This window comes from Chinchilla lanigera, unplaced genomic scaffold (genome assembly GCF_000276665.1).
Source record: "Chinchilla lanigera isolate Chin_1 unplaced genomic scaffold, ChiLan1.0 scaffold00012, whole genome shotgun sequence".
Classification (NCBI taxonomy): domain Eukaryota; kingdom Metazoa; phylum Chordata; class Mammalia; order Rodentia; family Chinchillidae; genus Chinchilla; species Chinchilla lanigera.
In genome coordinates, this window is record NW_004955413.1 from 21,311,318 (window position 1) to 21,337,249 (window position 25,932).

A 25,932-nucleotide genomic window follows, 5' to 3' on the forward strand; every position below is an offset into this window, starting at 1 on the left:
ATGCCATTACAAAGCATAAAACATTAATTTGAGCTACTAACAGGCTACTAATTCCTGTAGCTCACGTCCTAATGATACGTTAGATGTAACATAAGAGGATGGCTCTGTACCTTCCCCAGACATGCAAGGATTTAAGGACGGCTCCTACAACTTTAATTATAGGAATCATTTTTTTCTGAAACTGGAATTTTTTTCCTCAAACTCCTAACACAGGAATTTAGAGATACCTTAGGATTTTTATAAGATACACATGACATGGCAGAAATGTTAAACTGCTCATGACTGTTTACCATTATCTATGTGGGTTTATAATTTTAAATCCCAAAATAAATTTTCTCATATAAGCTTTGATTCTAGGAGTTAGAAAGTGGTAAAGAAGATGTCTTCTGTGGAAAATAGATTGTGGATAATATTTACCTGCCATTTAAAGGAATAAAATGCTTAAATTTAATGCATTTAGAAAGCTTCACATAGGATGCTTGTTAACAATTATCCTATTTAGGGGCTGGGGATTTAGCTCAGCGGCAAAGCACCTGCCTGGAAAGCGCAAGGTCATGAGTTCGGTTCCTGGTACCGGAGAAAAAAAAAAAAAAACAATTATCCTATTTGCTTAAGGCAGTGTCAAGTGATGAGGGGAGCGAAGGTGATCAAGCACAAAAGCCAGTGAGTGTGCAAGGAAAACCTTTACACAAGCACTGGTTCCACAGCTGGTGCCTGGTAGGGACCATTTCTAATCTGACTATTTTTAAGTATCATAGTATTTCTCATATATTGTCAAATTTGCCATGAAAATGATAAATTACTTTAAACTAGAAAGTAAAAATAATACGTAAGATTTTTAAAAGCCAGGAGAGAAATCTGTTTTAAAGCAATTACCAGTGAAACGTCCCTTTCTGGTTGCTGACAGGTTTTCAGTAATTATGCAACAAATATTCTTATTTTCCGAAATCAGTCTGTCTCCGTGTGAAATGGTGCAGCCTACTCCCCGTTCTCACTGCAAACTTAAAAGATACTGCCCATGTGAGGCGGAAAATGAGCTTTCTGCCAGCTTAATGGCTAATTACAGCAACAGGAGGGAGAAATAAGAAAATCCAACTAAATCGCAAAAAAGTAATGAAAGGCTCCGTGAGCTTTAACTACAACTTCACTTGCAAAACCTTTCTTTTACAAAGCTTTTGTCACCGGCTCCCTTTGTTAATTTTGGTTTGATATTTTGATGCCTATGGCTATGTGTTTCACAGAAAGTGGGTTTAGATGGTATTTATATTTTTTGTCTTTATCAGGAATCACCCAAGTGCAGTCTATCTCCACTCTATCTTCAAAATAAAACATATTCTCTTGTTGTTGTTGGAATAACTTAATGCAATCTCTGTCATTTTCTTCTCCACTGTTGGTTTATGATTTCTTTTAAGACAGAAAGACTAAAAAGGCGGCAAGTTTTTGGTTGTCGTTGTTTGCTTTTTGTTTTGGGTACTAGGGGTTGAGCTCAGTGTGCTCACACTTGCCTACATCTACATCCCCAGCTCTTTTTTATTTTGAGACAGAGTCATGGTAAGTTGCCCCAACTGGGCTTAAACTGCTGATCCTCCTGCCTCGGTCACTCAAGAGTACTATAATTACATGGGTGAACCACCACAGCTGGCTAAAATACAAGTTTTTAAGAGACTATTCCTCCCCTTGCTATAAACCTCTAGATATAGCTATCACAAGAAGAAACCATCCACTTGACCAGGAAGGGAGAACTTTGCTTGAATAATCTTTTTGAGAAGAACAATTAAATCAACCTGTTGATTGGCTCCTTCTAAAAAGGATGAGATAGTAATAGTTCTAATAACCACAAAGAAAGAAAAGTCATTTTCTCCTTTCTTCTAATTTTAGAATAAATTTTCTGGATCTATAAAACCAGTATTATGATTTTTTCCTACAGAATGAATGAAAAAACCTCAGATGTTCACTTGGTCCCACAGAAAATTACCCAGACACCATTTGAACTGGGATTGATTAAAGAAATGACAGTTAACTGTGGGCTTTGAAGATGACTCAAAACCTTAGCTTTTCCAAATTCTCAAACAATAAAGCAGTTCTTGATCTACCGAGTTCTGTGAGTGATCATAAAGACTTCCATTACACAGACATTGGATAGACCCAATCTACAACCTTAGATATATACTTTTATATCTGAAGACCCTTAAGGCAATTGTGTAAAATATTGTGTCAAAGACTGTTGTTGGAAATACTGATTTCATGATATAAAAGATACATCAACGTCATTTAAATTGAACCAAATGATTCTGTACTTCCCATTTACATTTTAACCATCTTTCCAACAAGCTTCTTCAATAAATACTGCATGAAACAAGTGTTTTGTACTTTGTCCTGCACATGCAATTTACTTCCCTGACTGATTTCTTTCTCTAAGCTCACCTGCCTCCCCCATATTCTGTATTTCTCCTTTATTAAAGATGATATAATCTTAGCTTCTATTACATTCACATCCACCAAGCTACCGAGAACAAGGGAGATACACAGATGAAGACAGAGAAGGATAAGATTTCATGAAGCACGTTTGTAGTCAAGTACAGCCAGGCATGGTGGCGCACGCTTGTAATCCCAGCACTCGGCAAGCTGAGGCAGGAGGATTGCTGTGAGTTCCAGACCAGCCTGAGCTACAAAGTGAGCTCAAGGCCAGCCTGAACTGCGTGGTGAGACCCTGTCTCAAAAAGACAAAAAGAAAAGGTACAAAAATCCAACAAAAACTCATAATGCAGATAGGGAAAAATAAAGAGAACAGCAGAGTTATAGGAACAGAAGAAATCTGACAATGCAGCCAAGCTAAGACACAACCTTGGAAAAAAACAAAATGAGCAATAGGATAAAGTATTTATTCTCAGAAGACCCACTGTGTTACCATGACATGAACACATCAACTAATTCGCCCATTCCCAGCTGAAGAGATTGCATGCAGGTATACCTGCCACTGTGGACACCTGGTTCTCCTTAGTGCCCTGCCTTTCATCAATAATATAAATGGATTTCTGTTTCTTCTCATGTAGTACTTGATTAGAGAAAGTGTAAGAGAAAGGAGGTGGCTGACACGGTTGTTGACGAAAATCCAACTCCAGTCTCCACTCTATTTTCCTAGCTACTCTTCCCCATGCAGACCTGAGGTGGGAACCTAATCATGACCAGACTTACTTCCTGTAAGTAAATGGAGTTGGTGTTGTAGGGCTGTTTGAGGGCCCCTGAATGAGTGGAGATTATAATAAGGAAGAGAGTCTCACTGATTCTCCAAGCTTGGAATGTGACTTCTTTACCCACCTCTGTCTGCCAGCTATGTCTGGACATGCACTTTTAGCTACAGAACCACAGAATATCAGAGTACAAAAGGTCTTTCAATAGATTTAATTTAATGCCTTGATTTTCATAAAAGGAAGCAAGAGGGGGTTAAATAACTTGGCCAATCTCTCTAAATCTTTTATTTACTAATGCCATTCTGTAATGTCAAGGCTAATCTTGGATCCTTAGATTCCCTCTGATCAGAGGATGCATTTGACTCTGTGTAGGCTGGTGAGTTATAGATTCTAGAAGAAATTAGATTCCTCACTAGTAGAGGTCTTGGAATACAGTTTTAAGTGTTAAAACATACATTTTTATATTTCCTTTTTTATGACAGGTAAGAACAATGAGAAAGTAAGAAAATTACCCAGAGTCACATAGCTAGTAGTAGCCAAACTGTTGTATGAGGTCAACCACTCTAATACCTGTGCTTCTGACTACTGTATGGTTTTGTTGTAGCTATCACCTGCATTATCAGGAAGCTAAGCTAAGTCGCTAATGGCATTTCATCGCATATTATTGGTCTACTCATTTGTTCATGCATTCAATCAGCAAATATTTACAAAGCACTGCTATGTGCTGGAGCTGCTCTAGGGCCTGGTGGTGTAACAGTGACCCAAGAGATGCTGCTGTTCTAATGCAGATCACGTTCAAGTGTGGGAGAGGAACGATTTAAAAAATTGTCTGTTAGCTGTCAGAAATGTTTCAGGGAAAGGAAAAAAGCAAGGTAAGATGATAAAGAATGCTAGTGGGGAGGAGGCACGTGTTTTGAGAAGGTGACCAGAGAAAAGCTCTCTGAGCTGGTGACATTTCAGCAGAGGCTTGCAAGATGTGAGAGAACATTCGGATGTTGTGACGGCGAGAACAGATGCAAAGGCCAGCAAGCGGAAGGGAGCTGGGCAGAGTGCGGGAACAGCCCGGCAGCGAGGCAGCCGGAGCCTCCGCAGGGGGAGGGCAGAGGACGGCGGGTGGCAGGGCTTGTGGGTCTGGACAAGATGTTTAGATTTGATTCTGCGCACAGGAGGAAGCCAGCCAAGGTTTGAGGCAGGAGAGCACAGATTCGGGTTTGTGTTAAAAATTGTCTCATTGTTCTCTGGGGAAGGATCAGTAGAAGGACAAGCCTGGGAGCAAAAAGGCCACCTTAGTAGTACCTGCCTCCATCTAGAGGAAAGCCGAAGGTGATCTGGACTAGTGCGTTAGAAGTTCTGGGATTACTGCTCAATTAATACTATATAAGAGATATTTGATATGTTGTCTATTAGAGAGAGAGAAATGAGGAGTGTTAGCTTCCAGTTAAGATTTAAAACCATTTTTAAAAGCAACAAATGCAAGAGCAAAAAAAGGGGACTATATCTGATGTACAGCAAAGAATTTGACTGGTTTTGTCCCTGATCCCATGGAGGAAGACTGTGAAGTGCTCAGAATTTCCCAAGAGAAAAGAGCATCTTTGTTATACCCGAGCGCTTTGTATCACATCTGAGTTTAGGTGAGGAGAAGAGATAGATGTCTCAGGATGCGGATGCTCACCAGGAAAACCAACTACACAATTAGAGGTTTGGGTTTTGAGTCAGTCGAGCTTTGGGGAAAGGAAGGGGCCTGGAGACTGAGTTCCCCTATGTGGCCCCGTGATTCAGCCAATCAGCTTCTGTAATGAAACCCACTAAAAACTCTGGACAGAGAAGCTCAGTGGTGCTTCCTGGTCGTTAAACACACTGCTGTGCTAGCAGGGCAACGGGCCCGGATTCCACAGGGAGAGAGCACAGAAGCCCTGTGCTCAGAACCTACCCAGGTTCCTCATCCGCATCCTTCACATTCGATCTGTAACTGTGAATGGAGTGCTCCTTTGGGTTCTGTGCTATTCTAGTGAATTACCAAATCCAAAGGGATCACAGGAGCCCCTAAATTTGCAGCCAATGAGCCTGAAGTATGAGTGATCTGGGGACCTCAAAGGGCTAAGAAGCAAGGGCCCCTCGGGAGTAATGGTCTGCAATTGTGGGGACTGTACTAACTCCGAGGGGTTAGCATCAGACTTGTACTGCAGTGCACCAGTCCGTGTCACACAGCATCCCAGGTCACTGTCACTGCACAGAGAGGACCTTGGCAAAAACCTTTATCCACAGTCAGGCCCTAAAGGGGAGGGAGTGTTTTAATCCCAGTGTCACTCTGTCCTAAAGGTAAGCAGAGACCTGTACATATCACATCATTAAAATCAGTTTACTGGGCTAAAATCTCTTGGCATTGTGGTGATGGTGGTGGTGGGATTTTCCCATGTGGCATTTCAAATATAAATAGCTCCACCAAATAAATAAATTGACCATGTTACTACCAATGAGAAAACATGAGTTTTATGTAAGACCAATCTCCTCTGGTCTTCTCTTCTGAGCCCGGTTTTTTATGTTCAGGCCCGTGGAATCATCACTCTCGGAATGGTCCGTGTCACCGTATATATGCAATGAACTGGCAAACAAAATCACCATTTCCCTGAGTGTTGGAGGGGGAGGAGATAGCTATTAAGAATTCAGGCAGTGCAAATATTCTTCAGGTCACTCCAACTCAAAATTTCAGTCTTTTTTTTCCTTTCTTCTAACTAGAGTCAGCAAACAGCTCTCAATTTACTTTTCCTTTATAATCAAGGAGTCATAAAACCGGTCCTGAAGGCTCTCAAAGCAATTCTTTCTTTTTTTTTTTTTTTTTCAGTAACTATTTGTCGAGACCCTTCTGGTCCCACAAATGTTGGGGAAGAACCCAGTTCCCAAGGAAAACAAAGTAATAAAACAGTTAAACAATGCACAGGTAACTAATTTCAGACACAAGTAAGGGCTCTCGAGAAAGTATGACTGGCTGCTCTTATAGAGCTCTCTTCCTTGCATGGGTTGAGCCAGGACAGGGGGATTTTAATTTTTGAAGAAGGCGTTCCTAATGAAGAGAACAGCAGGAGTCGAAGTTGTCACAGCTGAAACTCATATAAGGACCGGAAGGATGGGCACAGTGATAAAACCAGCTATGGCATCAGGGGGTTGGAAGGCCACCAAGCCCTCCTGGCTCATGGGTGGTGGTGCTAGGATAACAACCCACTCTCCCTGAGTCAAATCTTCTTTCCACCACAGGCAGCCCATTTTCCCTCAGCCTGAGCCCTCTAATCACATTGTCCATCAGTGCAAAGACCACTGGCTTTCCTTCCTCCATTCCTTCGCCCCTTCAAATCTACTGTGGAGGCGTCTATGACATCTCCTAAAAATTCCACTAAAAATCATATAGTACCTGTACTGAAAAATCATCGATGGCTAGGTGCTTTGGCATACACCTATAGTCTCAGCACTTCAGGTGGCTGAGGCAGGAGGACTGTAAGTTTGAGCCCTGCCTGGGCAACTCTGTGAGATCCTTTCTCAAAATCCGAAAAAAAGTAAAGAAAAGACCAGAGATACAGCTCAGGTGAAAGCTCTGGGTTCAATCTCTAATACTGCCCAAAACAAAACAGAACAAAAATCACAGACGTTTTTCCTTTACTTGCAAGATCAAGCAAAAACTTCTTACCATGAACAATTCCTACCATTTAGCCCCAACCTAATCCGGGTAGCTTAGGCCCTCTCTGGGTACCAATGAGAGTCAGCTTTTCGCATCTCCAGTTCAGCCTGTGTGGTGGATTCAACCAACCACAGATTGAAAATATTTGGAAAAATAACAGCTTTACTGAATGAACATGTACAGACTTTCTTTTCTTGGCATTAAGCTCCTTAAACACGACAGTATGACTAATTACAAAGCAGTTCTCCTGTATGAAATGTTACAAGTGATCTGGAGATGATTTAAAGCATATGGGAAGGTATTTGCAGGTTACATGCAAATACTATGTGAATTTATATAAGGGACTTGAACATCTACAGATTTTTGTATCTAAAGCAGGTTCTGGATATACAGGGATAACTGTATTCAGTGCTCATTTCCTTCACATGCAGTGTCTCCTCTTCCCAGCCTGGAGAACAGCTCTTCATCTGTGGTCATCAAGTGTCACTAACTGATGTTGTTACCCAAACTTCGTGACCCTGTGTTATGGTCTCCCACAGCCCCAAGGTTCCTGAAGGCACGGAATCATTCTCCTTTATCTGTGCTTCCCTAGAATGTCTAACTTTTCATATAGCCATGGCAAGCACCCTATGAAAGTTATTAAGGAAGAATTTCTTGAGCCTAGAAATGGTACCCTGTCCTTCAAACACTCCTATGAATTGCAGAATTTAGTGTAATATTTACTATCTTGTCAGATAACATAGAAGTACTAACTTATTTAATTTTCATAAAACCCTATACATAGGAACCTTTCCCCATTTTACAGATGAAGAAACTGAGGCACAGCGAGACTAAATGGCCTGACCAAGGCTCCCAGTGTCTCTTAGTCTGCGGCTAAAACACTGTGTCACACTGTGTTTCACACACGGTGTCCTTTCATTAAATTTCTCTCAACAATCTGGATTCTTCTTTCATTTTTGGTTCTTGGGCACAAGTGAGTTATATATTAGAAAATAAATGAGGTGCTCGCTATACTTGAAAGTAAGAATAAATTTTATCATCCCAATAAAATGGAATATCTTATTATACATCTGCTGGCACTATGTCTTTTTCTTCCAAAATGACTTCTTAAGCTGGATTTCACATTTCCACATAGTTCTAGGCCCTCAGCACAGGAAACAGCAATTTTCCCAGCTCTGCTACACACCTGTGCAGCCTGAGACTGAAGACTTCCCAGCCCTCACACACCTGCCAAGCACACAGGTGAATTTTCTCTTAGGTTTGGCTTTGGATCTTAAGGCAAATTCATGGTCTGTTCTGATTCCTTGTGTTCTACTGAGAAAATCATGATACCAAGGTGTAATCTGCGGACTACAGATCACCAGGATTTAAGGCCAGATTCCAGCTGGGGTGGATCAAACCATATGTGACCTCCCAGAAAATAAAATGGAAACAGTCCTCTTTGACCCCTCCAAAATCTGCTACAACTGTTTCTAATCTGTCATAGAAAACAAACATGAGTATGCCCAAAATCTGATGTAAAAAATATTTCAAGTATTAGCGTTAGAAGAATTTCAGAACTAGGGCAGAAGAGATTCTCATTCTGGACAAGGAACCTCTGTCCAGAGAGCTCGTGTCTTCTCACAGTCACATGGTGGGAGAAGGACTGGGGCCTTTGTATCACAATGTGGCACCTCCAGAGCACTAAAAGGAAACTCTGGCTGATTATCTCTTTGAAAAGGTATAGCTACTTTCACAATTAAACTACCTCTGAATTTGGCTATTTTTGAATCTCAGATTCTGGTGAACTGGAGTTTTATTTTTACATACCACGTGTTTGAAACACTCATCAACAGTCCCACAAAAGGATATATATGCTTTGAAACTTTTCTTCAGAGTTAACAATTACGGTAGAACACTAGTTCTACTGAGGAAACTCAGAGAATCAGAATGTGATTTCTAAATCAAAACTGTGTGCTTTATCCTGGATTTTTTTTTCAAAAGTTAGAAGTAAAAAAGTTGACTTTATAATAGTAAAAAGCTGCAAGCTCTTCACTGAGGAATCCTAAAATGTATTCTTTAGAAAATGAACTATCCCTTGATGTTCTCACCATTTAGACTAGAAGAAGGCAAAGGCTGCTTCCAGTATGAAGATGAAGCTAGATAAGCTATGTACTTAGATAATTGTGTGCTGACTTCATATCAGTGTCCATCACCTCCTTTCACAGACCATTTGTCCCTGTGTCCTCTCTGGGATATGCCACATGACATCACACCACACATCTTTGTGATAAGACCTGTCCTAAAATCACTGGTAAGATGCAGATAGATTCAGTGGTTCCAGTAAGTCAAATATTGAAAAGAAACATGTACTAATAAAATTAAATACATATGTATATATATATTCAAGTCTATATATTTAAGCAAGCTCCTGACTTCCAGTATAACAAAGGAACAAATGATAAACCAATTTGGGCTTGATTCAAACAATATATTAAGTTCCGTCTGCCCAACCTCTGTCTCGGTAATAATTCTCACTATTGAACTATGTCCAAAATGTGGTGACTCCTTAAGAATCTGCTTTCTATCCTAAACAGGAAGTGTGTGACAGGTCCTACCTGTTCTGATCTCTGTTCTCCTTTCTAGCTAGTTTTTACTGAACAACTGTTACACTCTGCAGAATTGGTCGAGTGCTTGAACACCTCATGGATTAAGGGTGATTGACAACTGCAAAGGAGCATTTTTATCTTAGCCATGTTATTTTTATTAGCTAAATATTTTCAGTAGAGGTGGAATGCCCAAACACTTGTTGAGCAATAAGCATGAGTGAGACACCTTGGCAAGTACGAGGATATATGTGACTTTGTGTAATCCACACAGGAATTCTAGTAAAGAGCAGTATCATTGCCACTGACAGATGAGGAAACAGATGCAGGGGGCTGAGGTAACTTACCTCAGATGTTATTATTTCAAAACACCTTGGTCTCTAAATCCCATAAATGTACCAGACTATACCAACATGATATTAAGTAACTGATCTCAAAAATACAAATGCAGAATTGCTTTTGCAAAATTCAGGAATTACTTTTCAGGATTTTTTATAGATAATATGAGTGCCAAAACCTGTGGGAATTAGCTTGCCTGATAACCTTACCTAACACAAGAGTAATATTTCAGTTTAAGTGTCATCTTAACTAATTACTCATAATGTGGCCTGGGCTATGCTAGTCTATCAAAAGCCATTAGACAGGAGCCCCGTGGCTTTACGGTATATAGTTCTCATTCCCACAATTTACATTTTGATGGCATCTGTTACTCTCTGGAAGAAAGCCAGAGTTTCTGAGTAAAATGTATCAGTCCTAACAATGTGGACATTATTATTCCAGAAAGCCAACTGAGAATTCAACAAGATCTTACAGTAATGACTAGAACTGGGAAACAAGAATTTTCTTCAGCACAGCAGGAAGGAATCTTTTTATTAAGGTTATGAGAATCAGAGATGTGAACATCCCTTTACAAGCTTAAAATAAATGAGTTAGGGTGGATCATTATTTCAAATGGCTTCTATGTATTGAACAAATCCAGGTTATTTTGATCTAAACATTTGGTTTTGCATAATTTCATATACAAAGTTATTAATCAATGTTGGGTCAGAAGATAGCCACAAACTGACCAAACTGACCACTTCTAGGTTTACTTGCTAATGAAAAGGTAAAATCCTCTCTCAGATTGAACCTATGACCATTTTTTTTTTCTCTCCAGTTCTACTTTTTGATGAGTTAAATCTGACTGGTAGGCCTAACATTATTATCATCATTATTATTAAATTAACAGTTATCCCTGTGCCCTTCTAGGTCCAAGGGCACGTTTCCTCTGATTTATTCACTCTACATGATCTCCCCTGGAGGGTCTTTTCTAAATCTGTGATTTCAACTGTCCAGTATACTTCAGTGACTTATGATTATGATCACTTAACAAATCATTACTATATATCAGGTACTGTTCTATGCTCTGTGAATGCTCCCATGGATAAAAGAGACTAAAACTTTATCTTTGCAGTAGTAGTTGAACTTTTCTAATGGACTGTCCATCTGAACTCTGGACTCATGCATTCAGTTTCTTCCTGGACACTGTAAGAGTAAATTAGCCAATCACACAGCTTCAACTCTGGTGCAACTCTTACCTTTCTCCACTGTTTAAGCCCTTCCCCTCCCCCAACTAGATAACGTCAGTGAATGAAATGACCTTCTCTTTGCCTTCATTAAACTCTACCTTACTTTTTCATATCTATCATTCCTTTTCCATTTTCAGTGGCCTTTCCTCAGTATCTTCTCTCATTCTTGTTGCTTGGTAACGAAAACACTTTCTTTTTTTTTTTTTTTTACTTTAGGATGGCCCCCTTGGAATCATTTCTTATCCTGCCATGGAGCAAACTTCCTAACATGCAACTCTGACTCTATCTTTTTGGTTTACCCTCTCTGAAGGGCTTTCTTTAGCTTTCAGGATAAAGTAAAAGCTTCCAAGCACACCAGGCTTTTTGTGCTCTGGCTCCTAACTACCACTTGAGATCTGGTCTCTCTCTCTTCCTGCTTTGTCCAGACATATCTTTCTTTTTCAGCATCATTAGCTCAAGCACTGAGGTGTGACCCGCAGGCAGCCTGACTCCCAGGCCCTCTGTGGTACCACTCACTGCTCTGGGTGGTGCAGCTCCTTCACATTGAGTCCTGACTCCATTACGTCACCAAAGCTTCCACAGGGAAATTAGAATACCTGCCTCTGCTTTCAGTCCCTCAGCCAGCCCAGCGCCAACAACAAGGAAGCACGCAACCTCAGTTGGTTGAACAAACATACCTTTTAAAAATGGGAAATAATTCAGGGTCCACATTTTCAAGGCATTTTAGATCATATCTTCACTGCTGCAGCTTAGACACTAGGAACTTTCATTCCTGAGAACTGTAGAGATAGTTTTTTCTCCTGCCCAAGGACTTCTCAGCTTTTGATCCCCACCCAAAACCTCTTCTCCAGTACTGAGTTATATATGGTTGACTTTAGTCTGACCAGGAGACGACACACCTACAGCTAAAATCATAGACTTTGCCCTAGAAAAATGTGGGTTTACACGTTGGTTCAATTCTTTACTACCGAGCACTTTGGATGAGTAACACATTTCTCTGAGCTTCAGTTTACATACAGTGATTACAAATAAGTAGGATTACATGAAAAGCTGCTGGTATATATCATGTAATTAATTAGTTTCTTTCTTTTTCTCACACTTTCCCTTTAAAATATACATTCTGCCAGGATCATAGTCCCTTTTATCCCTTCTGTCAAAATCCTACGCTTTTTTTTTCTTTTTTAGTATTCGGAATTGAACTCAGAGCATTTGCATTGTTATATCCCCAGCCCATTAAACTTTTTTTTTTTTTCAGTTTTGAGACACAGTTTCGCTAAGTTGCTAAGTTGGCCAGACTGAGTTTGAATTTGTGGTCCATCCGCCTCAGCCTCCCAGAGTACTGGGATTGCAGGTGTGCATCACCATGGGTTCAGTAATCCTCCTCATTTTAAAGTCCATCTTTTCATAATCTTCTCTGTGAAACTGTCCCCAATGCCTTCAGCCAGAAATAACTGTCCTTTCTTCTGTGCCCCAGTGGCTCTCTGTCTTATATATTTTGTTTAACAAATATGTGTTTAGTATTTACCATGTACTGGGAATTAACTCGGATGCTGGGAATACATCACAGATAAAGCAGCCCTTTAAATAACCTAGTAGAGTATATGTTATAACTATGAAAAAGAAAGGCATTCATAAATATAGAAACTACAATATAAGGTTTTAATCTACATGTTAAAAGTACTACAGAGTGATAGGATGGAAGTCAGGGAAAGCTGACACATGGAACAAGCTGGGGACAATGGTGACCAGCAGAAGGTACACATGTGCAAAGATGCTGACCAGGGAAAGAAAAGAAAAAGGCCAAGGTGGCTGGATTAGTCAGCTAACGGAGGTGGGATAGAATGAGGTAGACGGGAGGTGGGTTGCACAGAGATCCTTGTTAAAGTTTCAGCTTCATCCTAAGTACCATGGAAGGCTCTTCAGCATGTGCACTTGTCTGAATGTTTTAAGACGTCCCTGGTGGCTGAATGAGTGCACATTATTCTAGCACTCACTGGAGTCCTGACCTGCACTGTGCTGTCTGGTGTGTATGTCTTTCCCATTCAATTGTGGTTGTGCAAGGCCAGGGATGATGTTTTACTCTTGCTTTTACCAGTACCTGGCGCATATTGTTCCCCAGTAAACGCTGGTTAAATGAAATGCAAATATCTTACAGCTTCTTTCTTTCTTGTCTGCAGTCATAACTATATTTGCAATACTTCTAATCTTGTAGCATATATTCAGTGGCCACCCAATTCTGAAAGAGTCTTTTTCTTCCTATTTGAATTCCTCTCAGGCCTTCCTGCCATTGCAAGGCTGTCATCTGACTTCCTGTCCCCTGGCCAGGTCTACTCCTTGCCCCGTGGACTGAATTTTTATAGATCTCTCCTTTTAAAGGATGATGTGTTGTCAAGAGTGCTGGGTACAGCTGGCCTTGCCTGCTCTCTGAGGAGCCATGGCCTCTTGCTTGCTGCACTGCATAGGATCTAACACTTACAGACTTTTATTACCACCTGCATGTGCCTGGCGTAGGATGGACAGAACACCCCTTGGTACCAGCTCTGCCACTTTGCGCAAGTTACCCAACCTCTCCAAGCCTTGGTTTCCTCACGTGTGGACTGTGGATAATAATAACAGGATCTGCCTTCTGGAATTGTTAGAACCCTTTGAGAGAGATCAGACACTCAGCAGCACAGCACCCAGTTCCCAGGCAGGATGCATCTCATCCCTTACATCAGCGCCAGTGTTGCTGGTGTGCGTGATTTCATTCAACCCTTACAGCAACTCCTCAAGGAAAGCACGGTTACATCCAGGACTGATTTTTAGTTGATACGCAAACACATGGTTATTATTAGTTGCTAAAATATTGCAGAATTTCTTGTCAAATTAGCCTCTGTGGCAAGCCCCACGAATGTCCCCTCCCCCTATTTCCTTGGGTCTTTGTCTGTGCACATTTTCCCAGGTTCCCATCCTGTAAAAGAAGGGATAATGCCTGGGACAGCTGGCAGTTTCTAGGGTCCTCTACCTTAATGTAGCTGTTTCTATTCTGAGTTCTGACTGACCCATTGTAAGTATTGTATCAGTGGGAAAATGGAGGAATCTTGTTATGGTTTGTGTCTGTGTGTCCCCCAAAGCCTCATGCAGCCATGGGGCAGGCTTTTAGAGTTTGAGTGATTATGGGTGTGAGAGCTACACCCACCCTGGGGTGGATAGTTTGCATATGTAAGGGAGAGGAAGAGGCTGCTTGTGGCCATTCCTCCCTTTTTGTGTTTGTTGCTTTTGCTGTGTGCTGCCGCCATGAGCTATAGCCCTCTGCCATGTGCCACTCTGCCTTGTAACCTACCAAGTATGGACTGAAACCTCCACAAACTGTAAGCAAAATAAACCTTTCCTTCCTTAATTTTGGGCGTCAGGTATTTTGTCCCAGCAACGAGAAAAAGTAACCAAGACAAACCCAAAGGATTAGCAGAATCAACAATCTTGTAAATGGAAATTCTACGAAATCAAGCCCCATATTCTAATGACCAGTTTCCTCCTTTACACTGAGGAAAATGACTAACAAAAGCCACTTTCTGGCATCTTAAACCATTTATGTCCATCTATAGACAATTACCTAGACACCAGCAGATCCTGTTTTTGATGAAATCAGGAAGTAACCTAGAACTGACTGTTCGGCGTCAGTGTCACACCTACCTGCCTCACCTTTATCTTCTATCTCATCTGGAAGCACCCATGAAAATCATTCCAACACTATTTGCTCCCAAATCCTTTCACCCTCACTTCTAGCACTGAGGTCTAACAACCTAAACCATGGAGTCTAATTTTCCAAATGAAGCGTCTATGTGCCGCCGCACCAAAACTTAACATTCTGGTCTCTCTTTTACAAACAAGAGAGAGAATCAGAAAGGTGTGAACATGTACGCACAGACCGGTGACTTACGGACCCTACATATGAATATTCAAGGGAAAATGGGAATAATTTAGTGTCGCTCCCATAATGACAATGACATCCAGATCTGGGGAACTGAAACAGATCCCTCTTCAATGGAAGACACATGTCTGCAATTAAAATGTGGGACACGAAGGTGGTGGCTTTGTGAATGTTTACACTGACTTCTCTTAATTGTGCACCCTGAGCTGCAGAGACCCCCTTGGCTTGCAAGCCTTGACTTGTAAACATTTTAAAAAGTGTCTTATTAAGTTCTCAAGTCTTTAAATCGGTTTTAGTAAAAAATGAAGCAGTTACAAAATTGGCTTCATTAGATCCAATTACACAATTAGTGTAAATTAGAAATAATAGAATCAGAACATATAATTTTGTAATTATGACACATAACAATAATGCAGAAATTAAGCTGGTGAATGGCGCTGAAGCAGCAGGGTGCATGTAAACCTTAGATGATCTGATGTCTTCCATGTGGAGGCCAAACATCTCCCCACGACCGGTAGTTACAGCTCAAAAATATGGTCTAACTAAACAAGACTGATTTTGAGGTCTAGTTTCAGAACACAACATCTGGGAAATTGTTAGTTCTTTTCCTTCCCTATGTGGCTAAAGTAATGAGTGACTAGGTTTCTTTTTTATTTCATAAAAAGGATTAGGGCGGGGCAGGATTATTTCTTAAGGGGGAGTTGATTTGAAAAACCCACCGGCCCACGTATCTTTCCCTCCACTTAGAGTAGCTTGCGTCACACTCCTGAGAATTTGTGTGGGTCAGGATGTGCAGGGCTGCAGAAAATGCTAGAAGGAAGACCACAGAGGGGTGAAAGTACCCCATCTCTCAATTCAGCCACTCAGTTTCAAATATTGCCTTCCTTATACATGGTTCAGGTGTCATAACCCTTCCTGCGACCTCTTTATCTCCTGATTTTAAAGAAAGGTAGCATTTGACTAATAAGAATCCCATGTTCCACTCTCTTGCAGCTATTTTTGATGTATCTTTGTGTAAATTATGTCCAACAACCAGAGGGCTAAAAAGAAACCATTTATTTAATTCACTTGTTTTTGTATTTATTCATTCAATAAATGTTTGGAGTGTCCTAGGGGAAGAGACTATCTGTTTAATTTATCCCCATACATCAAACTTTCAGCACAGTTGTTATCATATACTCAGTGTTCACTGAATTGTTTTTTAATATATATTAAGTTATTGCCTGCCCTGGCACTGTCCAGAACACAGAGCTACTCTACACCAGGTTATGACCATGAAGAAACTTACAGTCATTTTGGTGTTAAGAAAGACAACTAGAGCTGGGACTGTAGTTACATGGTAGACTATTTGCTTAGCATAGGCAAGACCCTGGGTATGAAATCCAGCATCAAAAAACAGACTACTATGTTAACAAAACTGAATTAAATTTTTAGTTGACACTGTCCTGATGTTAGGAAGCAGTCTTGAGTTGAGTTGAATAGGTAGAAGAGCTTCAGAGTGCAATGCACTAGCTAGCAGGAGGAGACGTCCATGAAGTCCAATGGTTGTGATGGAGGCGGAGACAGCCAGGGTCTCAGGCACAACCCAGCGGCACTAGGACATTAGGAGGCAGCGACATGGTACCTGCTTTTACATGCAGCTCTGGTTTGGATCCCTTGTGAAATTAAGTAGTAAATATCCCCCAAAGATCCCTAACATCTCTCAGCTGAAATGAATGCTGAAAACCTGAAAATGTCCCCCAAATGTTAGAAAAACAGCTAAAAGCCTTGGGCATTTTTTCTAATGAGCTCTATTTTGTCTGTTCCTCTTCAATCATCATCTTCTGGGTAACAAGAGAAGCACAGGGGCTCAGCGATACTCAAAGGCCTTTACTAGGAAAGGCTGGGGGATGTCTCCTTGTGTATACTCTTTCCTCAAGTTTACTAGATTCCCTTTCCTGACTTGACTTTGCAGCGGTCCCTCCTTTGCCTTGTTATTTTCTCTTTCCAATGCATACCAGCGCCAGAAACACCAATTCTCTTAACAAAAAGGAGGATTTGCTTGCCTGAAGAAAATGCATTCCTGAAATACTTTAATCCATTTCCACCTATCCTAACAATAGCCCAGAAGCTGTTTTGTGTTAATTCAAATATTCACATTCTAGCTGTTCAACAGCTTGGTTTACAGTTAGAGAGAAGGGGTAAATTTTAATTAATATTTTAGGCTCTTGATTCTATTCCTGGATGGAAACAATGGCACAATATGTTTCCTAAAATTCTTATCCTAGAAGCAACATCTTACTTGAACACAAAGTGTGTTTAATAGATATTGGCATAAGTGTTACTCAGGGACATGTTAAAGAAGTATAAAGTTGAACCATTGGAAACGAGAACATATAGAGAGAAGGAAACACTCCCCAAACTTGCTACATTTTTGCTTTTTCACCAAAAAAGTAGGAGGCATTTTCCGAGGGCCTCATGATACAAATCAGAGTTACTTAAATACTGAAGCAGAATTCACATGAATTCTCCTTTCCTTTTGCATAAATCCTTGCAGATAAAAGCTGTGTCAATTATGAAATGTTTTAAACTTCCCTCAAAGCCTTAAACACCTAAATCAGTTTGGTAAATGAACATATTTGTAAGGAGCAAAAATAGGAGGGAAAGGTTTCCTACTGAACTGTTAAGAGCAGCTACCTCTTGAGTGGAGGGGGGAAAAAATCACTCATTAAATTAAATTGACAACATGCTTCAACTTTCTACGTGCTCTAAAATGTTCCCTCTCCAGGAGGATCAGGATTCCAAAACCATAATATCCACAGAGCTTGGAGTAACAGTTTCTGAATTGGATTTGTCAGCTACAGAATTTTAGAAGATTTCCAAAAGGCTTGCTTCAGAAAATGAGCAACTCTCCATGTGAACAATTTCTGTCTGCATCAGGCCTAAACTCACACCACTCTTCTTCTTCCTACCCATTAATATTCAGGACCAGAGTGTCTTCCTGTGGGTATGCGTTGGGCAGAGGAGAACTCTGGGGTTGGAATAAGCTGGTGGGCTCTCAACCCTCCTGTGGCAGCTTGGAGAGAGCTCTGACAGAGGAGGATGGGCAGAAACATGGATAAGTACTTGGGCACCTAAAAATTCAGTCACAAGTGCCTGGCAAAATGCTGCTTTCAATGTGAACGTTGAAGATGTGTCAACATTTAACAGCGGTCTTCTCTTATGGGAAAGAGTCACTTGGCAACTTCTGTATTACAGAAAGGCTTTGACTTGTCACTTCTGTCTGGCTTCTTTGCAGCAACGGATCACGCTGAACTCTGACACTGAAATGTTCATCCTTTGGTTTTGGACAAACTCCACTCCCTGGTTTTTCTTCTTCCTTCTTTATTGCACTCTTTTCTGCCTCTTTCATTTGTCTTTCCTCTTCTCCTACATGAGGGATCCCCAAGTTCTGTCTTGGCTTTTCCCTTCTCGCTTTATACTGGTCTTCCTTCTCTCACCACCTTAGACCACTCTCACCGTTCCAGACCAGTCTGGTGGCTTCAACTGTTGTTCCGTGCAGAGTCATAGTGACGGCTGTCACTTACTACGTCCTTACATTCTCAGGCAGTTTTGACACGACACTGAGCTCACAACTTTCCTGTGAGAGATACAGCAGTTTCTCCACTTTGGACGAGGATACAGAAGCTTGTGCAGGTTTCTGGACTCACTTTATATCCAAGACCACCAAGAGAAACAAATGGGAGAACCCAGGTTCCATTTTTCTACCTCCAAGACTCATGTTGTTGCTACTCCGGTGTTCCTTCGGCACCATAATTCTTTTTTTACTTAGGGCCTACTGATGGTTCAGATCACTGGGTTTCACTGGGATACTTTCATAGCTGCATATAACACACTTTGCTTCTAGGTCTCTAGTCTCACTTCAGAGTCAGCAAGTCATCTTCATGGGCCAGTTTCTCTGCCTAAGAAACAACCCTTCTGACACTGACGCACCACCCTCCTCCCAGCAGCCAGGGTCACAGGCGCAGGCGTCTGCGGCACATTTTGCACCCTTACATCTCCCCAGCTCCTCCACGTGCCCCTCCCCTCTCTAATCTCAGACACTGCTGCATATCCTCTCTGATGTCATCTTTTCCCTTCTGAATCAGCTTACACATCAGTACCTGACTGTTGTTCTAGATCACACTATTCCCTTACCTATAACCTTCACTGGCTTCCCATTGCTAATGAAATAGCTCCCACATGCTTGTACTTACTGCTCTAAAGTATGATCTACTTTTCCTCCCTATCACTCAAATCTGCCTTAGAAGTAGACTAAGTCCCACTGAAACTGAGCAAGTAACGACCCCCCAAGTGTTTGAGTATCCTGCTTCTATGCCTTTGTTTATGCTCCTTCTTCATGTAGAACTCTCACTCTTACGCAGCAGACAAACCCCATTTGCACAAACCCTCCTCTGTCGGTGTAGTCTCCAGCAACTCCCCTTCCATTAATTCCCCTCCCAGTTGAATGCCATTGTACATCTTTAAACCTTCACAGATTTCCCTTTGTCCAACTCTTGGAGAAACTTGGTATAGTCTACCTTTGCTTCTTTCTAAAATTCCCTTTCCTCTACTGTGAAGCACTAAGTTCCCTGGTAGATGGAGACTGCATCAGCATCTTTGCTGTATTCCTTGAACTTTTCAGACCAAAAGACAATAGAAGCCAAATAAATATATATCAATTAAATTTACTCAATAAAATATAGCAATGTGAGGTCACATTCTACATGTGACCTGGTCCCCCCATGTTCCCCACAAGCAGAAATGAAATGTTTCTTACAAATGACATCAAGAATGTGTGAACACTAAGTATGAATGCATACCCTTAAGATTATCTTGAAAATAACTGTCCCCACCCACCCACTATGATTTAGAAGAGTAAGAAGGCAAAAAGGGAAAGGGGGGAAAAAGAGAAATAAGGTCAAGTTCTGCTCACTGTCAAATAAAGATTACAGAGAAAACAATTTACAGTCACATAAAAATTAGGAACAGCATGAAAAATTCAATTTATATGGAGCTCTCTTGGAACACATCAATACCGACCAGAATAAATTATCACTGCCTGTATTAACCTGTATTATCCATACGTCACCCTGCAAACATGTTTTTGGTTGCTTCTGCTGTTGTGTCTGTGCTCCCTGAGTAGCCAATAAGCTCTCAGAAGGAAAGAGAGCCCTTTCGTTAGCTTCTGTCTGCTGGCCCTTTGGCGCAGGATGCTAAATACTATACCTAAGGCCTTGCAGCAAGGTGGATCCTGCCTCCTTTGAAATCTATTTCTCTGATAGTTAACACAATTTTGTAGGATGATTTTTTGAGAAAAAAATATCCAATAGATAACCTATACTATCAGGAATTTATATAAAAGCAATTGTAATGACTAAATGTGTACCTGGATACAGTAAAGTTGTAACTTAAAACTTCCCTCTAGGCCAGTTAACTTTAATTTTGTATGAGACAGAAGAAGCTTCAAGTCATAGGCAACCACATTCTCTGTGCTTATTTTAATGAGGCACTATTAGCAACTAGCTATGGCAAGATCAATACAAACCCACAATCAGTGCTGGTCAGTCAACCCAAGGAGTCCACTGTCAGGAACCTCAGCTCTTGTGTTAGGGCTGAACATCATCCACTTCTCACACACAATTTAATTTCTTAAACTCTTAATTTCTGAAGTTCGAGAAATTTCTTCAAGTGTGACTCTCTGTTCATACTTATTTGTGGGAAAGTTCTAGATTTTCAGAGATCAGCAATGACAGAAGGCATGAGGTCAGAAGGTGACAGACATCCCCGAGACGGTGAAGGTCACTGCCTGGAGAACCCCTCCGTAGGTATCACCTGTGCACTTGAGAGTTACATTTAGTTGAGTAACCAAGAAATCTACTGGGCACTAGTGAATGATCTAGGCAATCTGGAGGTTCTGCAGTGATTGACAGACCTATTTAAAAGTTCAGAAACAACCACACTGCTTGCTAAAAGCTCTGCATTGTGGGTACAGGGAAGGGTAGAGAGGGTAGAAGCATACAAAATACAATACAGTCACAGATTTAAACTCTGATCACTCACCACAATCATTTGAGCCACATAACTCTCAGGTCCAGTGTATTCTGTTGGGTCCTTAACTTTCACCAGGACAATGAAGTACAAATAATGCCACATGTTGTGTTCTGACTTAATGTGCTCCTCAAACGAAACAGTTTTATTGTCAAACTTGTCCCTTTCAAGTCCTGCAAAACACAGGAAATACAATACATGTACTCTGTCATCTAATCAGCATTTACATCTCAGCATAAAAACAAAACACAACCATTATGGTGAAAAAATGCTTTATGCAAGAGTAGGCCAATGTAAAATGTTATGATTAAAAACAGTACAGTACACAAGATCAAGACCTCCAGAAGAAAGGCCATGGTTTATAGATTCCTTCTCAACTAACATTTATTCCCCCGCCCCTGGATCCTGCAAATGCAGTCCTATTATAGATGTAAACTTTACAGGTAATTTTAAATATAGCCATATCCAAACTGTCAAATTGAATTGGACCACAAGTCTAAGGAAAAGAGGTAGAATGGATGGTGCGTGAAAAGGCATACTTGCTAATCAGGACAGAAAAAAAATCTTAGTTTATTCAAGAATTGGGTTAAAAGAGGGAAGGCAGGTGAGAGCCATCTCTTCAAAACCACTTGCAGTCAGTGAAAGGCACACAACAGAGACAGCCAGCCAGGCTAGGAGGGTGATGGGGACCTAGACTATTCTGGGTAGACAAGCATGCTCTGGGCACTTTGGGAAGGGAGACGTCTGTTCAGTTTCCAGGGTGTATTTTTCAGCCTCTGGAAGGACACTCTGAAGCAAGAGTCAGAGTAGTAATATCTTACTTTTCTCACAGAGTTGAAGAGTGGATGAAAGGAAATGAATGGATGTGAGGAAAATCAACGATGGAAAAATAACTTCTAATGCCAAGTAAAATGGGTGTTGGCGTAGGGTCTGTCGTTTCAGCTCAGATACTGGAGAAGAAATCAGGAAATTGATTCCAACCCTGGCTACTCTTTCCCTAAGCATTTTTTTCAAAGGCCAATGAGGCATGTAGAAGATCCTTTAAATAGTAAGATGCAAAGCACAATAAATTAAAAAAACGTGTCTCCAACAAAGGGGTGGCTTCTGAACTTATGTTATTGGATATCTTTATGGAAAACACAGGAAAATTCATCTGCCTGATGGCTATGCCTCATCTTCTACGACCTATCACCAGCTCAGCATGCCCAAAATAAATCCAGCACTCTTCCCAGCAACTACTCCACCCACTTTTCTCTGTTCTTTCAGGTGCTCGATCCAAAAGCTTCTCAACCCCTCACACACCATATCTAATCCATGCAGAATTGCTTTTGGCTCTACCTTCAAAACATATACAGAATCTGACCACTTCTTACCACCTCTGCTGTGGTCACTGCAGTCTGAGACACTCCCGTCCCTCATAGGGACCCCTGCACCAGCCTTCCACCCACCCATGTCTAGCTCCGTCCTCCACAGCCCATTCTCAGTGCAACAGCCAGCAGGATCCTTCAAAGACCTAAGAAAGATGGCGGCTTCTCTCCTCATATTCTCAGTGTGAAGACCAAAGTCGTTACACTGGCCCACAAATAGGGCTGCTAATGATGTCCAGAGAAACAAGAACTTCAGGTGAGCAGTGAGCTTTTTTAGTATGAGTGTGTCTCATGCAACATTTATTTGCTAAATCCTGTGATTGGGCCGAGTCACCACCCTCGTCTCCTGCTCATCTCTGCAGCTCGTTCCTATGCAGCCTCACTGGCCTCCTTGCTGCTCCTTGGACAGAGAATCCAGCTTTCAGGGCTCTGGATGGGTTGGTTTTTCTGGTCACAAAACTCTTCCCCCAATAATCTCTTGTGACACATTTATCTTCAAGTGTTTTCTGAAAACTCAACGTGGCTTAACTCGAGCATACTGTTACACACGGAATCAGTCCCTTTTTTGCTGACACTCTTCATCATCTTTTCCTTTCTCTTCTCTTTTCTACAGGTTTTATCACCCTCTCACAGGGTAAAGACAGCCACCCGAAGTTGTTCAGTTAGCGTGGATCTCAATTTGGTAAAGGGGCAAAAATGAGTACAAATACAGGCTGCTTGCTAAGCAGTACTGAAGAGAGAAATCTCATTTTACACAGAGACGTAGGTAAAAATTTATTATTTATTATGTGTCTCTTCTCCCAATGGGACATAAAATCCTCCCAGGCAGATACATTTGTCTCTTTTCTTTATCAGTGGTCCCAGCAGCTTAGAATGGTGTCTGACACTTAACAAAATAGAGACTGAACGAATGAAGGATCTTTCACTAATAAAATACAGTCCTACTAAGAGAGCTATATAATAAAAACCAGATAATGACAAGTATGGATAAGGATGTGGAAAAACTGAAACCCTCATACCCCGCTAGTGGAAATGGAAAATAGTGCAGCTACTTTAGAAAAACAGTTTGGCATTTCCTAAAAAGGTTAAACGTAGAGTTAGCGTATGACTCAGCATATTTCACTCCTAGGGATCCACAAAAAAGAAATAAAAATATGTATTCACACAAAAATCTTCACATGAGTGTTCACAGTAGCATGGGAAACCACTCAGATGTCTACCAGTTGATGAAGAGAAACAAAATATGGTAAAGTCATACAATGAAATAGTGTTCTTTTGCAATGAAATATTGCTCTAATACATGGTGAAACATGAACCTTGAAAGGATTATACTTAGTGACAGGAGTCTGTCACAAAAGACCAGATATTTTGATTCCACTTATATGAAATGTTCAAAACAGGCGCATGTATAGAAGTAGAAAATAGATTAGTGAATGTCTAGGTGTAAGAGGGGTGGAAACTTGGGGAGGGGATGGGGGCTGCAGAGTATATTTCTTTTGACGGAAAAAAAAAAGTGAAAATGTTCTACAGTTGATGACAGTGATCTATACGTAACTACAAATCTGCTAAAAACCACTAAATTACAGACATTAAATGAATGAGTTACAAATTATGTGAACTATATCTCCGTAGAACTACTAATTGAGAGAGAGAGAGGGAGAGAGAGATTAAAATAGAATTTCCCAGAACTCAATATAAACACCTACTGCTTATAAGGTAATAAGGCTATCAAAAGGTTCCTATTATCAATTAATCCATACTAAGGTAGAGGAAGCAGACAACTTATATTCTGAAGTGTAAAATTTGCCAAGAAAGCAAAGGAAATACCCTTTGAAAGGCTTCACAGAAGTATAAAGCTTTGAAAAAAAAAATCTCACCTTGGAACCTGATTATAGCAAGTAGAGAAAAAAAACGAATGGTAATAAAAGGTATTTAATTTTTATTGAGCACCTATTGATGCTGACAATTTATAAAGATGTCTAAATGCACTATCATAATTATAATAACCCAATATGACCTTTAAGGATGTGAGGAAATACTCAGAATGATTCAATAAATGTCTCAAGTTATCTCATCTAGTTAGTGGAAAAGTCAGTCAGTATTTAAAGAAAAGTATTTCTGACCCTGAAGCCCACGTCCTCTTGCCAGGAAGGAAGATAACCTCTTCGGGGGAGTGGCAGTTCCTTTCGTGTGTCTAACAGAGAACCCTTGGAAATTAACACAGAATGGCATTTGGGGCACAAACCACAAAGAGCTTTAAATTCAAAGCTATGGCATCTACCCTTTATTCTGAAGGCTTTTGAGTGGAGACTCAATCTAAGAGCAGATGTGCGTGCTCTGGTTAGCGGGATGGGCGGAGTGCTGCATGGAATAACGGTATTAGGGCTAGGCATCAGGGACAAGGCGGGAGCTCAACAGTGTTGGAGTTTAGGATTTGAAGTGGACCGTCTCTCACACCTAAGAACACAGAGTCTGGGAAGTTAAAAGTGAGTGATGCGGTTGAGCTGGAATTTGAGATATAAATGATAAAAAAAAAAAAAAATGAAAAAGCAGGTATGGGGTAGGGGCAGCGTGTGAAGCACCTTCCATGCCAGGAAAATGATAAGCTTTGGAGATTTAGACTGCGCAGAGTTATTGAGGGCTTTTTGAAATGATGACTTCCACATGGAAACATGAGTCTGGCAGCAACGGGCAGGTCATTTGTTCTGATACATGGTAAAACATGGACCTTAAAAAGATTATACGTAGGTGATGGAAGCCAAAGCCAGTCTGAAAATCCCAAGCATGGTTGTGGGACTATGTGGATGGAGTTTCACTAGCCCATGGCACCGGGTAAATCTGGAAGAAGAAGGAGATGCTAAAGATGATGGTGGAGTCCCCGGCCCAGGTGGCTGAAGGTAGGCTAGGATACCATTAACTGCAGTAAGTCAGTGAGGATACTGAGCTGGGCCAGAGGAGAGAGCCAGAAAGACAGGATGGCGTTAGACATGGTATGGCTGGCTGCCAGCAAGACAAGCCTTTCCAATGTCCGGTGAACAGATGAAAATACAGGGGGAATCCTGGGAAGGGCTGGGAGCTGGAATGTACATTACTTACAAGACTAAAAAGGAGGAGGGTGGAGATAAGAACACACAGTTAATGACAAAAACCAAACCTCTTTCTAGGGCGTGGGTGAGAAGCAGTAAGACTCTGCGTTGAAACCTAACACAAGCGCAATAGGAGGTAGGATGAAAGGTAAGCAGGAAATTGATAATGGAATTGGATAAGAACTTTTAAACTTGGCAGTGAAGAGTATTATGATGTGTTAAGGAATTTATAGCCATCGGCTTTTGCATAACTCTGAAAAGCCAAAGAGAACTCTGACAGTGAAGGGAAGACAGTATCGGGGCTCATGATTAAAGGATGTACTAAATACGCTGTCTCTGTGTTTTCTTGCTACATTATGAGGGACAGGATGAGGCTCTCATCCTACTGGTCCCTCCAAAAAAAGCCTTTTTTAGAAGTAGTGCACCTGACATCATCGTGATCATAATCATGAAGATACGAGCTTACACGGAGTAGCATCAAAGACC

General features: G+C 41.0%; 1 protein-coding gene across 1 annotated transcript in view; it reads right to left on the minus strand.

The window, feature by feature from the left end:
- The window catches only part of Itpr2 (inositol 1,4,5-trisphosphate receptor, type 2), a gene marked incomplete in the record, with an annotated part of 429,938 nt that overhangs the window by 21,645 nt on the left and 382,361 nt on the right, over positions 1–25,932 (minus strand). The window contains 1 exon segment of the mRNA XM_013511399.1: positions 21,006–21,166. Coding sequence (XP_013366853.1) covers positions 21,006–21,166 — 161 coding nt within the window.